The sequence below is a fragment of the Triticum urartu genome, chromosome 5A (genome assembly GCF_056163025.1).
Source record: "Triticum urartu cultivar PI428250 chromosome 5A, HENAU_Tu73, whole genome shotgun sequence".
Lineage (NCBI taxonomy): Eukaryota > Viridiplantae > Streptophyta > Magnoliopsida > Poales > Poaceae > Triticum > Triticum urartu.
The window spans coordinates 658908005-658923894 of NC_141877.1; the positions used below are offsets into that span (position 1 = coordinate 658908005).

Below are 15890 nucleotides of genomic sequence, written 5' to 3' on the forward strand. Positions count from 1 at the left end.
TTGCTACTAACATCTTTCAACATAGTTTTCTCGAGGAACATATCAAATTAAATAGGGAAGCTATACGAAAGCAATTGATCTACCAGATAGATATGCAAATACTATCAGGACTAAGTTCATGATAAATTTAAAGTTCATAATCATATTACTTAAGAACTCCCACTTAGACAGACATCCCTCTAATCATGTAAATGATCACGTGATCCATATCAACTAAACCATGTCCGATCATCACGTGAGATGGAGTAGTTTTCAATGGTGAACATCACTATGTTGATCATATCTACTATATGATTCATGCTCGACCTTTCGGTCTCCAGTGTTCTGAGGCCATATCTGCATATGCTAGGCTCGTCAAGTTTAACTCGACTATTCCGCGTGTCCAAAACTGGCTTGCACCCGTTGTATGTGAACGTAGACCTTATCACACCCGATCATCACGTGGTGTCTCAGCATGAAGAACTGTCGCAACGGTGCATACTCAGGGAGAACACTTATACCTTGAAATTTAGTGAGAGATCATCTTATAATGCTACCGCCGAGCTAAGCAAAATAAGATGCATAAAGGATAAACATCATATGCAATCAAAATATGTGAAATGATATGGCCATCATCATCTTGTGCTTTTGATCTCCATCTCCAAAGTACCATCCTGATATCCATCGTCACCGGCATGACACCATGATCTCCATCATCTTGATCTCTATCAATGTGTCGTCATATGGTCGTCTCACCAAATATTGCTTTTGCAACTATTGCTATCGCATAGTGATAAAGTAAAGCAATTATTTGGCGCTAGCATCTTATGCTATAAAGAGACAACCATAAGGCTGCTGCCAGTTGCCGATAACTTCAAGAAAACATGGTCATCTCATACAACAATTTATATCTCATCATGTATTGACCATATCACATCACAACATGCCCTACAAAAACAAGTTAAACGTCTTCTACTTTGTTGTTGCAAGTTTTACGTGGCTGCTACGGGCTGAGCAAGAATCGTTCTTACCTATGCATCAAAAACCACAACGTAGCATAGTGATTGCTTTTTGATCTTAGAAAGAACCCTGTTCATTGAAACCAATTCAACTAAAGTTGGAGAAACTAAAACCCACTAGCCACCTGTGTGCGAAGCACGTCGGTAGAACCAGTCTCGCGTAAGCGTACGCGTAATGTCGGTCTAGGCCGCTTCATCCAACAATGTCGCTGAATCAAGAATCAACTAGTGACGGCAAGCAATATGTATATACCCACCCCCATAACTCCTTTATGTTCTACTCGTGCATATAACATCTACGCATAAACCTGGCTCTGATACCACTGTTGGGTAACGTAGTAATTTCAAAAAAAATCCTACACACAGGATCATGGTGATGCATAGCAACGAGAGGGGAGAGTGTGTCCACGTACCCTTGTAGACCGAAAACGGAAGCGTTAGCACAACGCGGTTGATGTAGTCGTACGTCTTCACGATCCGACCGATCCAAGTAACAAACGCATGGCACCTCCGAGTTCAGCACATAATCAATTGTAAGTATAGTGGGGTTTTTACGCCCAAACTGCGAGTGTCGTGTTCTCCATAGGGACTAGGCGACAACAACGATGCTCGACTAAAGCTAGGTGAATAATTCAGATGATGATTGCGAGGAAATATAGACCTAAACTAACCAAAGGCGACGACAAAGAAAATGCAAAGAGCACAGGGAGATTCAGATTTTACTCAGTCTTTTTGGTATTATTTTTTTATTTGAGGAAATAGAAACTACAGGCAAACATCCTAAACAAAGGGGATTAACAAGACAAGATCACATTTATGTATACAAAAGTAGCAAGTATAAGATACACATAAGGAACAGAGTTATATGACAGGAGATAGATGATTCATATCACAAACATATATGTCACACGGATAAAGCTAGCACTGATCACACATAACATGCACTATATCTTACAAGTACGATACTGAACAATTAGCAATTCCAAGAACTAGTCTGATCTGAACATTACAACACACACACTGCTCAATGTTTACAGAACTTTAGAGAATTAACCACAATCACGAATATACAACACCACGGTTAGTAGAATTAACAACGATCACAAAGATACGTATGACTCAAAACATATATATGACAGTACAAGTCTGACTCAACAATGAGCAGCTCAACCACTCACAATTTCACATACATTGTAGTAACTAAAACATAGAGGAGGCACGAATCATGTATACCGAACAATACGCAAAGTTTACATTACAGTTTTCAGAAATTACAAAGAGTGAGAGGGGGAAAGAAGCTCAGGTTTGTGAAACAGCAACAATAGTAGTAGGCGGTTCAGACTTTAGAGAAGAACAATAGTTATGGTTCAGAGAAGGAGGGAATTAAGGAGAAAGGAGCAGCAGCAGGATTTGAGGAAGCAGCATCAAAGATGTGAGAGGAATTGGGAGAAGGTGGAGCTGCAGCGAGGCAAAGGAAGAAGAAGACAAGGGAAGCAGAGGAAGCAGCAGTAGATGGAGAAGAGAAGAAGAATCAGTGGCAAGGTTTGGGAAGGAGGAGCGGCATCTGGGCGTCAAGGAGAGGGAGCAGCAGATGTTGATGGAGTGGCGCGGCGGCGGCAGAGAATGATGGACGATGCTGCTAGCTGGCTGGGAGGATGGCGCTGGTGGAGATGGCGGAGATGGTGGTGACTTGCGGCGCTGATGGATGGGAGGCACACCACCACGCCGGCCTAGCCGGGCGGTGGCCGGAGGTGGAGAAGGAGGCGGAGGAAGATGGGGATGTGAAGCCAGGCCCTAAGGGGATCGGTGGCTAGCGCTAGGGATTTGATCCCACGATTAGATTTGCCACTTTTTTGATTTGGCCCTCCTGCTCCCTTGTTTCTTCACAAGCACATCCCTTCCCTTCTCTAGTTTGGCCCTCGGTTTCTTCTTCCTTCATGCTCAGGTCCCCCCTTCTTTCTTTCCCTTCCTTGTCTTGTATTCTTCGGCCTCTTAGTCAGAATCTTGAGGTTTATAGTGCCTTTGTGCACTTTTCTGCAGAAGAAACAAATGACGAGTAAATGATCTTTTATATGATTTTCATCCAAATATATCAGAGTTCATAGTAAGAATGGATGAACATATATCAATAAATGGTGTATATATGTGCCAAAATTATGTATATGAAATGTGCTTATCAAGTTCCCTCACACTTAAATCTTTGCTTGTCCTCAAGCAAAGGAATATGACAAGAGCAAGATTGTGAACAGTGAGCTGACTAGAGAATGCCAAGTGAAGTAGATCTCCAAACAAAGCATGATTTGAACTTTGCTAGTGAGAATCAATGGTTAAGAGTGCTACAAAGCAGTAGGATACTAGTAAGCATGACCATTTTAAACTTTTACAATGATAAAAGAGGATCAACAAGTTTAAGTGATGACTGTGCCAAATGGTTCGAAAAGAGAGCATGATCCCGAAAACAAAATGAACCGGAATTAAATCTTGTGATCAAATCACTTATTTACAAAGATATAACATTGTGGTTGAACCACTTATTGAATTTGAAAGAAACACACATATTATTTTATTAGTCTCACCGAAGGAACATACCACCGATCCCGAGAACATGGTATACACCTGGCTCAACCAATTATTATTAAAAAATTCTTTGTCTCCCCAAAGGAACATACCATCGATCCAGAGAACATGGTATACACCAGGTTCGACAATTACATATTTATTTATTAATTACTGCCCAAGCTAACCTGATTTCACATGCCACAGATCCAGGGAACATGACATGCTACTGTAGGTAGTCAGACTTATTATTCATTATAAGATATAATTTTTTTGAACAAAAACAAGAATCATCACTCAACCATGTCTGGTTCACATGCTACCGATCGAGGGAACATAGCATGCTAGTGCATAGTGGTAAAGTGATTGCTCTGAATGGGAACACACTTGGCACAAATACATCATCTGAACATAGTGATCTAGGTGTATCAAGGTAAATGCAGAAACTGATTAAGTTTACTAGTGCACTAGGGATTTGAGCACTCAAAACTAATAGTTCTCACTAATTTCATCAAAGCAATCATTGTATAGATCACTAGTTTATAAGGCATTCAGAAATCAGTTCACATATTCACATCAAGCACCATATGTCAAAGGTAAAATTCAGTGGGATAACATTAAGAAATGGCTCAAGCAACCCAAATATCAAATGATTTCAACATGTATCAATGGATGATATATTAAGATTGGGATCATGAAACATCTCACCGGGCTTTGATGTGGCACTCGCTCGACACTCTCTAAACTGCAGCTCTTGTCTTTTTGCTTCTCTATCCCCATGCCTGCTCCAGCTTCACTCTTCTTCGCGTGTGCCCATTGCGTCTCCTCATCACCATGCCGTGAATGGTACACAAGCATCAACCTGAAAGAACACTCAACAACCAAGCCAATACAAGTGACAGTGAGAATGCCCTCTAAGTCATCGATAGAGTACCCTATCATATAAGTATATCTATTGAGCAAATCAGGAACATGTATCAACAACAAGTCACATGGTGCATAGGCAATATCAGCGATATGACATGTCTTGTCTAGAAAGCTGAGATCATACCTGACATAGTTAGGAAGAAGCTTTAGGACTACCTCAATTGAAGATACCAAGTGAGGTGTGGTAGTAGAAATTTCAACCGGACTCGTGTCAACAAGTGAACTAGTAGAGCTTGGCTCCTTGACGTCTGAATCCACCTCACCATAATCAACCATGAAGCTCTCCATATCAGGCTCAAGTGTTGAGGAATCCATGCGGCTAACATCATCGAAGGCGAACTTCTCCATATCTGGCTCTAGCAGCACATAATCAATATCATCTAAAGGTTTCTCCTCAATATCAAAAGCAACTAACTGCAGCTCTGGCTCATCCATGGAAGAATCATCACAATGCAAAACTGAATCTCCAACACTAGTATCCATATGATCTGTAGCGTGCGTGTCAACTAGAATGGTATCATCATCATCAAAGATAATCCATGCAAGCTCAATCTTGTCACACTGAGATAGAGGTTCAGGCTTTTGTGTAACAATTGGTGGCTGAGGTGTAGTGATTTGTCGCAAGCAAACCAATGAATCAGAGGGTGGCTTCTCATTGTACCACTGAAGTTGGTGGAAAGCTATGCTCTCAATCAGCAGAAAAGCATCATCAAGTGTCTTGTTTGCAATAGCTCCACCCGCTGCCATATCGACGTAAGCTCGAGTGTCCAAAGTCAATCCTCTATAGAATATCTGCAACTCTAACCATCTCTCGAGCCCATGATTAGGACATCTCCTGAATAAGGCTTTGTACTCTCCCAAGCATCATACAAGCTCTCGCCTTCACGCTGAATGAAATTGAAGATCTCATCTCGAATTGCGGACTGTTTGTGTAGTGGGAAATATTTATCCAATAAAGCTCATGATATCTCATTCCAACTGTATGACCTTGATGGCAAGGATCGATACCAAGCACGAGCATCATTGCGAAGAGAGAATGTGAACAACCTGCACATGATTGCATCTTGAGGAACTCCATGGTACTTGACTGTATCTGAATACTCCATGACTCGGTGTAAGTGCTCATAGGGATCCTCAGTAGACTGTCCTCCAAACTTTTGTTGTTGAACCAAAGCAATAAGACCAGGCTTTAGCTCAAAATTCTCTGCCTCGATAGATGGCCAAATTGGTCCTGCGAGATAGCACTGGCTGCTTGGCATCCAAAGATCACGAAGCATAGACATCTCTCAACCAAGTGTAGTTGTCAATCAATCTGTAAATAGTTCAGATTTCCTACGCACAATCATAAACAGTAAACACTAGTTAGAAGGTTAGTATCCTAATAAGCCAAAGCAACAGCAAGGAAAAGAAAATAAAATAAAAGAAACGTAGAAAATGAAATACACGATGAATTAAACACGGAACTAAAATAAACCTAGTCTATAGCCAACATAATCTCTCGATGCTAGTCCCTGGCAACGGCGCCAAAATAATCAATTGTAAGTATAGTGGGGTTTTTACGCCCAAACTGCGAGTGTCGTGTTCTCCACAGGGACTAGGCGACAGCAACGATGCTCGGCTAAAGCTAGGTGAAGAATTTAGATGATGATTGCAAGGAAATATAGACCTAAACTAACCAAAGTGGACGGCAAAGAAAATGCAAAGAGCACAGGGAGATTCAGATTTTACTCAGTCTTTTTGGTATTATTTTTTAATTTCAGAAAATAGAAACTACAGGCAAACATCCTAAACAAAGGGGATTAACAAGACAAGATCACATTTATGTATACAAAACTAGCAAGTATAAGATACACGGAAGGAACAGAGTTATATGACAGGAGATAGATGATTCATATCACAAATATATATGTCACAGGGACAAAGCTAGCACTGATCACACATAACATGCACTATATCTTACAAGTACGATACAGAACAAATAGCAATTCCAAGAACTAGTCTGATCTGAACATTACAACACATACACTGCTCAATGTTTACAGAAATGTAGAGAATTAACCACAATTATGAATAGGCAACACCACGGTTACTAGAATTAACCACAATCACAAAGATACGTATGACTCAAAACATATATATATATATATATATATATATATATATATATATATATATATATATATGACAGTACAAGTCTGACTCAACAATGAGCAGCTCAACCACTCACAATTTCACATACACTGTAGTAACTAAAACATAGAGGAGGCACGAATCATGTATACCGGACAATACGCAAATGTTACATAACAGTTTTCAGAAATTACAAAGAGTGAGAGAGGGAGAGAAGCTTAGGTTTGTGAAATAGCAACAATAGCAGTAGACGGTTCAGACTTTAGAGAAGAACAATAGTTTTGGTTTAGAGAAGGAGGGAATTAAGGAGAAAGGAGCAGCAACAGGATTTGAGGAAGCAGAATCAAATATGTGAGAGGAATTGGGAGAAGGTGGAGCTGCAGCGAGGCAAAGGAAGAAGCAGAGCAAGGGAAGCAGAGAAGCAGCAGTAGATGGAGAAGAGAAGAAGGATCAACGGCAAGGTTTGGGAAGGAGGAGCGGCATCTGGGCGTCAAGGAGAGGGAGCAGCAGATGTTGATGGAGTGGCGCGGCGGCGGCAGAGAATGATGGACGATGCTGCTGGCTGGCTGGGAGGATGACGCTGGTGGAGATGAAGGAGATGGTGGTGACTTGTGGCGCTGATGGATGGGAGGCGCACCACCACGCCGGCCTGGCCGCGACGGTGGCCGGAGGTGGAGAAGGAGGAGGGGGAAGATGGAGATGTGACGCTAGACCCTAAGGGGATTGGTGGCTAGCGCTAGGGATTTGATCCCGCGCCACCTTTTTCGCCATGTACTGCGCGCGCGACTGTTGCGGGATTTGTTTAGATCGCTTGGGTCCACCAGTCAGCCACTCGGTGGAAGGCCTTATAAAAGGTCTCGGGCCAGGCCTCTGCTCCGCACGCTCCCATTCTCTCTTCTCTTTCTCCCGATCTCGCCGCCACTCTCGCTTCCGCCTTGTCGCTGGACCTCCGCTCGAGCTCGATCCGCCACCGTGGGGAAGGATAAGGCGGCGGCGCTGGAACGCACGAAGAAGGCGACCGTGAAGGCGAAGGGCAAGCGGACCAGCCGGGGTGGATCCTCGTCGAGGTCCAGCCTGTCGGCGGGCTGGATCCAGGGTGACTGGATCCGCTCGGCAATCACGCAGGACGACCACAACGACCTGGTGGAGGGGGATTGATCCCCCACAAGTTGGCCCGGCTCCCGGGGGATGAAACCGAGCCGCAGCCCAAAGAGGGTGAGTGTGTCCTCCTAGCAACCCACGTAGATCGCGGATTCTCACTGCCTCCCCACCCTTTCTTCCGGGGTTTTTTGAACTTCTTTGGGGCTCAGCTCCACCATTTCACTCCGAACACCATAGTCTATCTGGCCGCTTTCGTGTCCATGTGCGAAAACTTCTTGGGGTGTCGACCACACTGGGGGCTTTTCAAACACATCTTCACGTGCCGCTCCCAGTCGGTCAAAAAGGCCAAGTCGAGTGACGAGAGGACGCGGGTGATCCAGATGTGCGGTGGTCTGGGGATCCAGATGAGGAGCAAAAGTACTTTCCCAGCGATGATCCTTCCTGACTCGGTCCGGGGCTGGTAGTCGACTTGGTTTTACTGCAAGGATCAGCCAACCCCTGGCCAGTCGACTGGACTTCCTCCTTTTTCTTTGGCTCGAGTGGAGAAGCCTGCTCCCTTGAAGGTAGTTCTAGAAGAGAAGGCGCAGGTCAAGGAGCTGGTTGAACGGGTCGTCCAGCTTGTCCGCGATGGAGTGACCGGGATGGATCTGCTGGAGGTCTTTCTCGGTCGACGCATCCAACCTCTTCAGGCGCGCGATCATCCGATATGGATGTACTCTGGGCTCGAGGATACCACTCGGATCGACCCGGAGGAGGTTAGCGAGGATATCTTGGAGAACTGGTTGAGGGGAATCACTGGCAACAAAGACAACCCTCGGGGATCCAGGAGGGTGATTCCATTCGACAACTCGCGCCAGCCGGGGCAGGTATATTTCTGTTTTATCAAGTATCTTTCCGATTCACCACGTGATGTCCCGTTTGTGGTCGACTGAATGTCTTTTGATTGTTATCCTTTCAGGCCCTCATTGAAATGTACTTGATGCCCAACGGAGTGTAGGACCCCGGCGCTGAAGAAGAAGGGAGCAGGGGCGAGAGCGGCGAGGAGCATTCGGAAGCCGAGGAGGACGAGGAGAGTGATGAGTCGACCGATGAGGAAGAAGTCGACTCGCCTCCTCGCAGGGAGAGGAGGTCCAAGTACACTCATGACCCGGCACGCGCTCCGGACTTGGTGGCTGCGCCGATCGGGCAATCCTCGAAGCGCCCGAGGACGTCTTCCCCGACGCCAACTGAGAAGCCTCCAAAGCACTCCAAGGTCACGCCGCTTCCAGCACCGAAAGTGCCGAAAGCCATCTCTTCCAAACCGCCCAAAGCTTTGCCTCGGATCGAAGTGATCGTTCCTACTATCTCCTGTTAACAATCTGACTTGTCCTTTATGTGGATTCGATTAACTGGGTGTAACCGATTGAATGCGGGCCTTTGCAGTGCTGCTACGTCAGGGACCTCTTCATACCAGTACCGGGACGAGGAAATGGAGGATGCGGTAACCTCTAACCCAGGTATGTACTCTTGCGATTTCGATTCTTGATCCTTTTAGGGTCGAGTGGTTCACTTGGGTTCGAATGTTCTGTCTTGCAGCTCCACCCAACATCATTGACCTTCCGGACGACGACGAAGATGTGGCTCCTAAGCCTAGGAAGAGCAAGAAGGTAACAGCTGGCAGGGTGGCTCGGCAAGAACCAACTGCAACACCTCCCGTCTGTCAAGCTGAAGATGCGGGCAGGGCCACTGTGACGTTCGCTGCACCCTTATCGAGTGGGCATCCCACGCGGTCGACCGCGCCTGTGGTTCCTTCAACTATCCAAATCCACACCACAGAGCCTCAAGCAGCCGCACCTGGGTCGTCTGCACATTTTTTCACTAGCTACCCCGTCCCAGACAACCAGTCGGAAGCGGCTGCGGAAGCCATCCGACAGGCAGATATGATGATGGAGCGGGTGAAGATAGTGCACAAGAGCAGTCAGGCTGCCTACGACGCTAGTGCCGCCCTTTGGGCCAATGTCCAGGTGAGTAGACTTTCCGACTGTTTTTGTTCTCAAAAAATCTTCTTCTGCACAATCTCCTATTGTTCGCGTTGAATTAGAGCACCCACTGGGTGTTGTTGTCGTTTTTGGTAGTTTCGCTCTTCCACTCGGTCTGGGCGAGTGGGATCAGAACCGGTGGGGGCACGCCAAGTGCACCCACTGGGTGTAGTCCCCGAGACCGCGGTCGACTGCTGGCAGTCGACTGTGGTTTGAGTTCTTCTTTCTTGACGGTGCAATTGTTCTTTCTCTCTCTTTTTTTTTACTCCTTGCACTCGACTCCGGTGGGCCGGTCGAGTGGGATCAGAACCGGTGGGGGCACGCCAAGTGCACCCACTGGGTGTAGTCCCCGAGACCGCGGTCGACTGCTGGCAGTCGACTGGGGTCTGAACAGCTTGTTGTCCACTTCTTTAGGTTTTATTCACTCGAAAATGAACTGCCTTCGAACCTATCGATTGATCTGTCTCTTGCCTCCTGCAGAAGTCTTGTACTCTTATCTCCAAGTTTGCCGAACTCGAAGAGAAGGAGAGGCAACTCAACTTAGACTTGGAATTGGCTCAGCAAAATCTGAAAAAAGCTCAAGACGAGGCTGCTGGTATGGAAGGTAACTGATTGCCGACTGAACTTCGATATATCTCTTTGATCTCTTTTTTGATTCGATTATTTCTTTTGCAGTGAAAATGAAGTTGGCTCTGGACAAGAAGGACTCGGACCTCGCTGCCGCGCAAAAAGCAGCCCAAGACAAAACCGTTCTCGCAGACAAGAAGCTTGCTTCAGTCGGAACGCTTGAAGGAGAGGTGACTAGACTGACATCTTGTCTTAATGAAGCTAACCAAGAAGTGACCAGTCCGAAGAAGGATAAGGTCGTCCTGAACGAAAAGTTGGAGTCTGCGATACGCAAGAGGAACGACACAGAAGCTTATCTGAGGACCTCGCCAAGAAGCTTTATCTCGTGCTGGGAGGTATTTCTTTTAATCCGACTGTGTTGATGCTTGCCATCAGATTTTGCTCGGTTGATTGAACTGACTTTTGGCTGCAGAACTTTGTCAAGACTTTAACAAAAAAACTGGAAGGGTCGAGACGGGTCTAGACCCTATCGCTTCCCCGGTCTGCGACGAAACTACGATAAACATGCTCCGACTGGAGTCCCGTATCGCCAGCGCCACAAGCTACCTCGCACGCCTAAAGGAGGTTGTCTCTCGAATCGACTCGACGCTTTGGCCGGGGGCAACGCTTCAGAATGATCTGGAATCTTTGATGACTCGACTAAACGAGATCCCTGACCGAGTGCAAGAATGGAAGAAATCCTCCGCCCGGTGTGGTGCTGATGTGGCGCTGTCCCTGGTGCGAGTCCATTGCAAGGAGGCTCGTGAAGACAAGCTGGCTGCGATCAAAGATGCTAACACCAAAAAGCACGACTTCCAGTCCTTCATGGAGACTTTCATTGCTGCCGCTACTCGGATCGCTGATGGGATCGATCTGGACTCGTTCGTGGAGCCTGCCAGCCCTCCTCCGGCCGAGTGAACAATCTTATGAAACTTGTATACGCTTTAAATTTGCCTCGGAATGCCGAGTGGTTTCTGTAACCATTAAACTCCTTCGGTCTTGGTGCCCGAGTACCTTTGATTCGCTGCTTGGAAACTTTTAGTATTTATCTGAATTTGGTTTATCTCCAAATGTGCTTGTGTTTACCTTCGGATGGACTTTGCTTGCTGCACCTCTTCGTCCTTGCGGATAGGGATGGAGCGGATGTTGTATTTGTGCCGCAACTCCGAAGGAGAAGGTGGCAGTCAACCTGCACCTCGTCGTCCTTGAAGATAAGGATGGAGCGGACGTTTTATTTGTGCCGCAGCTCCGAAGGAGAAGGTTGCAGTCGACCTGCACCTCGTCGTCCTTGCGGATAAGGATGGAGCAGACGTTGTATTTGTGCCGCAGCTCTGAAGGAGAAGGTTGCAGTTGACCTGCACCTTGTCGTCCTTGCGGATAGGAATGGGTCTTAAACTTAGGTGAGTACTGGACTGCAACTAAGCCCCCGAGTGGGAGGATTGCTCTCCACTCGGTAGGATTTTTCCAAACTTAGGCGAGTGCTGGACTGCCGTTAAGCCTCTTAGTGAGAGAACTTAGGCGAGTGCTCGACTGCATCTAAGCCTCTGAGTGGGAGGACAGCTCTCCACTCGGTAGGGTTTTTCAAACTTAGGCGAGTGCTGGACTGCCGTTAAGCCCCTTAGTGAGAGAACTTAGGCGAGTGCTCGACTGCAGCTAAGCCCCCAAGTGGGAGGACTGCTCTCCACTCGGTAGGGTTTTTTCAAACTTAGGCGAGTGCTGGACTGCAGTTAAGCCCCTTAGTGAGGGAACTTAGGCGAGTGCTTGACTGCAGCTAAGCCCCTGAGTGGGAGGACTGCTCTCCACTCGGTAGGATTTTTTCAAACTTAGGCGAGTGCTGGACTGCCGTTAAGTCTCTTAGTGAGAGAACTTAGGCGAGTGCTCGACTGCAGCTAAGCCCCCCGAGTGGGAGGACTGCTCTCCAGTCGGTAGGATTTTTTCAAACTTAGGCGAGTGCTGGACTGCCGTTAAGTCTCTTAGTGAGAGAACTTTGGCAAGTGCTCGACTGCAGCTAAGCCCCCCGAGTGGGAGGATTGCTCTCCACTCGGTAGGATTTTTTCATACTTAGGCGAGTGCTGGACTGCCGTTAAGTCTCTTAGTGAGAGAACTTAGGCAAGTGCTCGACTGTAGCTAAGACCCCCGAGTGGGAGGATTGCTCTCCACTCGGTAGGATTTTTTTCAAACTTAGGCGAGTGCTGGACTGCCGTTAAGTCTCTTAGTGAGAGAACTTAGGCGAGTGCTCGACTACAGCTAAGCCCCCGAGTGGGAGGATTGCTCTCCACTCGGTAGGATTTTTTCAAACTTAGGCGAGTGTTGGACTGCCGTTAAGCCTCTTATTTAGAGAACTTAGGTGAGTGCTCGACTACAGCTAAGCCCCCGAGTGGGAGGATTGCTCTCCACTCGGTAGGATTTTTTTCAAACTTAGGCGAGTGTTGGACTGCCGTTAAGCCTCTTATTGAGAGAACTTAGGTGAGTGCTCGACTGCAGCTAAGCCCCCGAGTGGGAGGATTGCTCTCCACTCGGTAGGATTTTTTTCAAACTTAGGCGAGTGCTGGAGTGCCGTTAAGCCTCTTAGTGAGAGAACTTAGGCGAGTGCTCGACTCCAGCTAAGCCCCCGAGTGGGAGGATTGCTCTCCACTTGGTAGGATTTTTTCGAACTTAGGTGGAACGGATTCGCGACTAAGCCCACCCACTGGGGGATTTCAGGAGTAAATAAGAACAACACAACCGAATGAGAGAACCGTAAGCTCTTGTCTTTGATAAATGAATTACAAAAGGTGTTGCATATTACATTTTGTTCAAATGAGTGTTTAAGTATAAAAGGGGCGGAGTAGCTCCGCGTTCAAAGCCCGTGGCTCGTCTTTCTGATGCTCGATACTGTAAACATGGTATGCTCCATTGTGGAGAACTTTGGTGACGATGAAGGGGCCTTCCCAAGTTGGAGCGAGCTTGTGTGGTTTCTGCTGATCCACTCAAAGAACCAAGTCTCCTTCTTGAAAGGCCCGACCCCTCACATTCCTGGCGTGGAATCGACGCAAATCTTGCTGATAAATGGTCAAGCGGATCAAGGCCATCTCTCTTTCCTCCTCTAAGAGATCCACTGAATCTTGCCGGGCCTGCTCTGCTTCTGCTTCGGAGAAGAGTTCAACTCGGGGTGCGTTGTGGAGGAAGTCACTTGGCAGAACAGCTTCGGCTCCATAGACTAAGAAGAAAGGAGTTCTTCCGGTCGACCGATTAGGAGTTGTCCTTAAACCCCACAGAACTGACGGAAGTTCATCGACCCAAGCACCTGCTGCGTGTTTGAGATCACAACTCAGTCGGGGCTTCAGTCCTTTGAGAATTAGGCCATTGGCTCCTTCTGCTTGTCCATTCGTCTGCAGGTGAGCAACAGAAGCATAGTCGACTCGAGTGCCCTGAGAGGCGCATAAAATTCTGAACTCATCGGAATAGAAGTTCGACCCGTTGTCCGTGATGATGCTGTGCGGGACTCCATATCTGAATGTCAATTCTCTGATAAAACTGACAGCGGTGCTAGCGTCAAGGTTCTTGATAGGTTTGGCTTCGATCCATTTGGTAAACTTGTCGACTGCAACGAGCACGTGAGTGAAGCCGCTTTTGCCGGTCCTGAGCGGTCCAACCATATCCAGTCCCCAAACAGCGAAGGGCCAGACGAGGGGAATGGTCTTCAGGGCTGACGCTGGCTTGTGAGACATATGGGAGTAAAATTGACAGCCTTCACATCTATCGACTATATCTTTCGCTATCTCATTTGCTCGTGGCCAATAGAATCCAGCTCGGTATGCTTTAGCCACGATGGCCCAAGAGGACGCATGGTGACCACAGGTCCCCGAGTGGATGTCATTGAGGATCATTCGACCTTCTTCTGGTGTTACGCACTTTTGACCGACTCCAGTCACACTTTCTCTGAACAGCTGCCCTCTTATCACAGTAAAAGCTTTAGATCGGTGGACGATCTATCGAGCTTCTTCTTCATCCTCTGGGAGCTCTTTCCTGAGGATGTACGCAATGTAGGGCACCGTCCAGTCGGGAGTAATGGCCAGAACCTCCATGATTAGGTTGACCACAACTGGGACCTCGACTTCAATCGGATCCGTGGCGCTCTTGGGTTGTGGGGGCTCTTCAGTGAAAGGGTCTTCCCGAACTGTCGGCGTGCGAATATGCTCCAAGAACACATTGTTGGGAATGGCTTCTCTCTTGGAACCTATCTTTGCCAATTCATCGGCTGCTTGATTTTTCAATCGGGGGATGCGGTGGAGTTCTAACCCCTCGAACTTCTTCTCAAGCTTTCTCACCGCGTTGCAGTAACCAGTCATGGCTGGGCTTCTGACGTCCCACTCCTTCATCACTTGATTAACTACCAAATCTGAGTCGCCATAGACGATGAGGCGACGGACGCCGAGTGAGATGGCCATGCGCAACCCATACAGGAGTGCTTCATACTTTGCTTCATTGTTGGAGGAATCAAAGTGAATCTAGAGGACATATCTGAGCTTGTCTCCTCGGGGGGATACCAGAACTACTCCAGCACCAGAACTGTTCAACATCTTGGATCCGTCAAAGAACATGGTCCAGTGCTCCGAGTGAACTTGAGTCGGCAGTTGCTGTTCGATCCACTCGGCGAGGAAATCTGCTATTGCTTGGGACTTGATAGCTTTCTTTGCCTCAAACTTGATATCCAAGGGAAGGAGTTCAATCGCCCATTTTGCCACTCGACCAGTTGCATCCCTGTTGTGTAGAATCTCTGACAATGGAGCGTCGCTGACGACTGTAACAGAGTGATATGAGAAGTAGTGTGCAACCTTCTTCATGGTCATGTAAATTCCATAGACAAGCTTCTGATAGTGAGGATATCTCTGCTTTGACGGGGTCAGGACTTCGGAAATATAATAAACTGGACGTTGAACTTTGTACGCTTTTCCTTCTTCTTCCCGCTCGACCGTAAGTACTGTACTGACGACTTGTCCAGTGGCTGCTATATAAAGCAAAAGAGGCTCTTTGCTGATTGGAGCAGCAAGCACCAGCTGGGTGGAAAGCAGGGCTTTTAGCTCTGCAAATGTTGTATCAGCTTCTGGAGTCCACTCGAACTTATCTGATTTCTTCATCAGTCGGTAAAGAGGCAGCGCCTTTTCACCGAGGCGAGAAATGAATCAACTTAGGGCGGCCAAGCAACCAGTAAGCTTCTGGACATCATGCACACGCACAAGGCGTTTCATTCGGAGTATAGCGCCTACTTTCTCTGGGTTAGCATCGATTCCTCGTTCGGACACAAGAAAACCGAGCAACTTTCCGCCTGGAACTCCAAACGTGCACTTTGATGGATTGAGCTTGATATCATACCTTCTGAGGTTGGCAAAGGTTTCAGCAAGGTCGGTCAGCAGGTCGGAACCTTTACGTGACTTGACCACAATGTCATCCATGTATGCCTCCACATTCCGACTGATCTGAGTGAGCAGGCACTTCTGAATCATTCGCATAAATGTGGCTCTAGCGTTCTTCAAGACGAATGGCATTGTGACATAACAGAAGCACCCGAATG

General features: G+C 47.1%; 1 protein-coding gene and 1 non-coding gene across 2 annotated transcripts; one reads left to right on the forward strand and one right to left on the reverse strand.

The window, feature by feature from the left end:
- Positions 1–2990: 2990 nt before the first annotated feature.
- LOC147973849 (uncharacterized) lies at positions 2991–5313 on the reverse strand. The gene is made up of 3 exons (XM_087524809.1): positions 4606–5313; positions 4263–4416; positions 2991–3032 (listed from the first exon to the last, which is right to left on the reverse strand). The coding sequence occupies exons 1-3, from the start codon at positions 5226–5228 to the stop codon at positions 2991–2993; spliced, it is 819 nt and encodes a 272-aa protein (XP_087380935.1). The 5' UTR covers positions 5229–5313.
- On the forward strand, positions 5296–5405 carry LOC125511735 (small nucleolar RNA R71). The gene has a single exon (XR_007285090.2). It is a non-coding gene; the product is annotated as a small nucleolar RNA R71 (small nucleolar RNA).
- The last annotated feature ends 10485 nt before the right edge of the window (positions 5406–15890 follow it).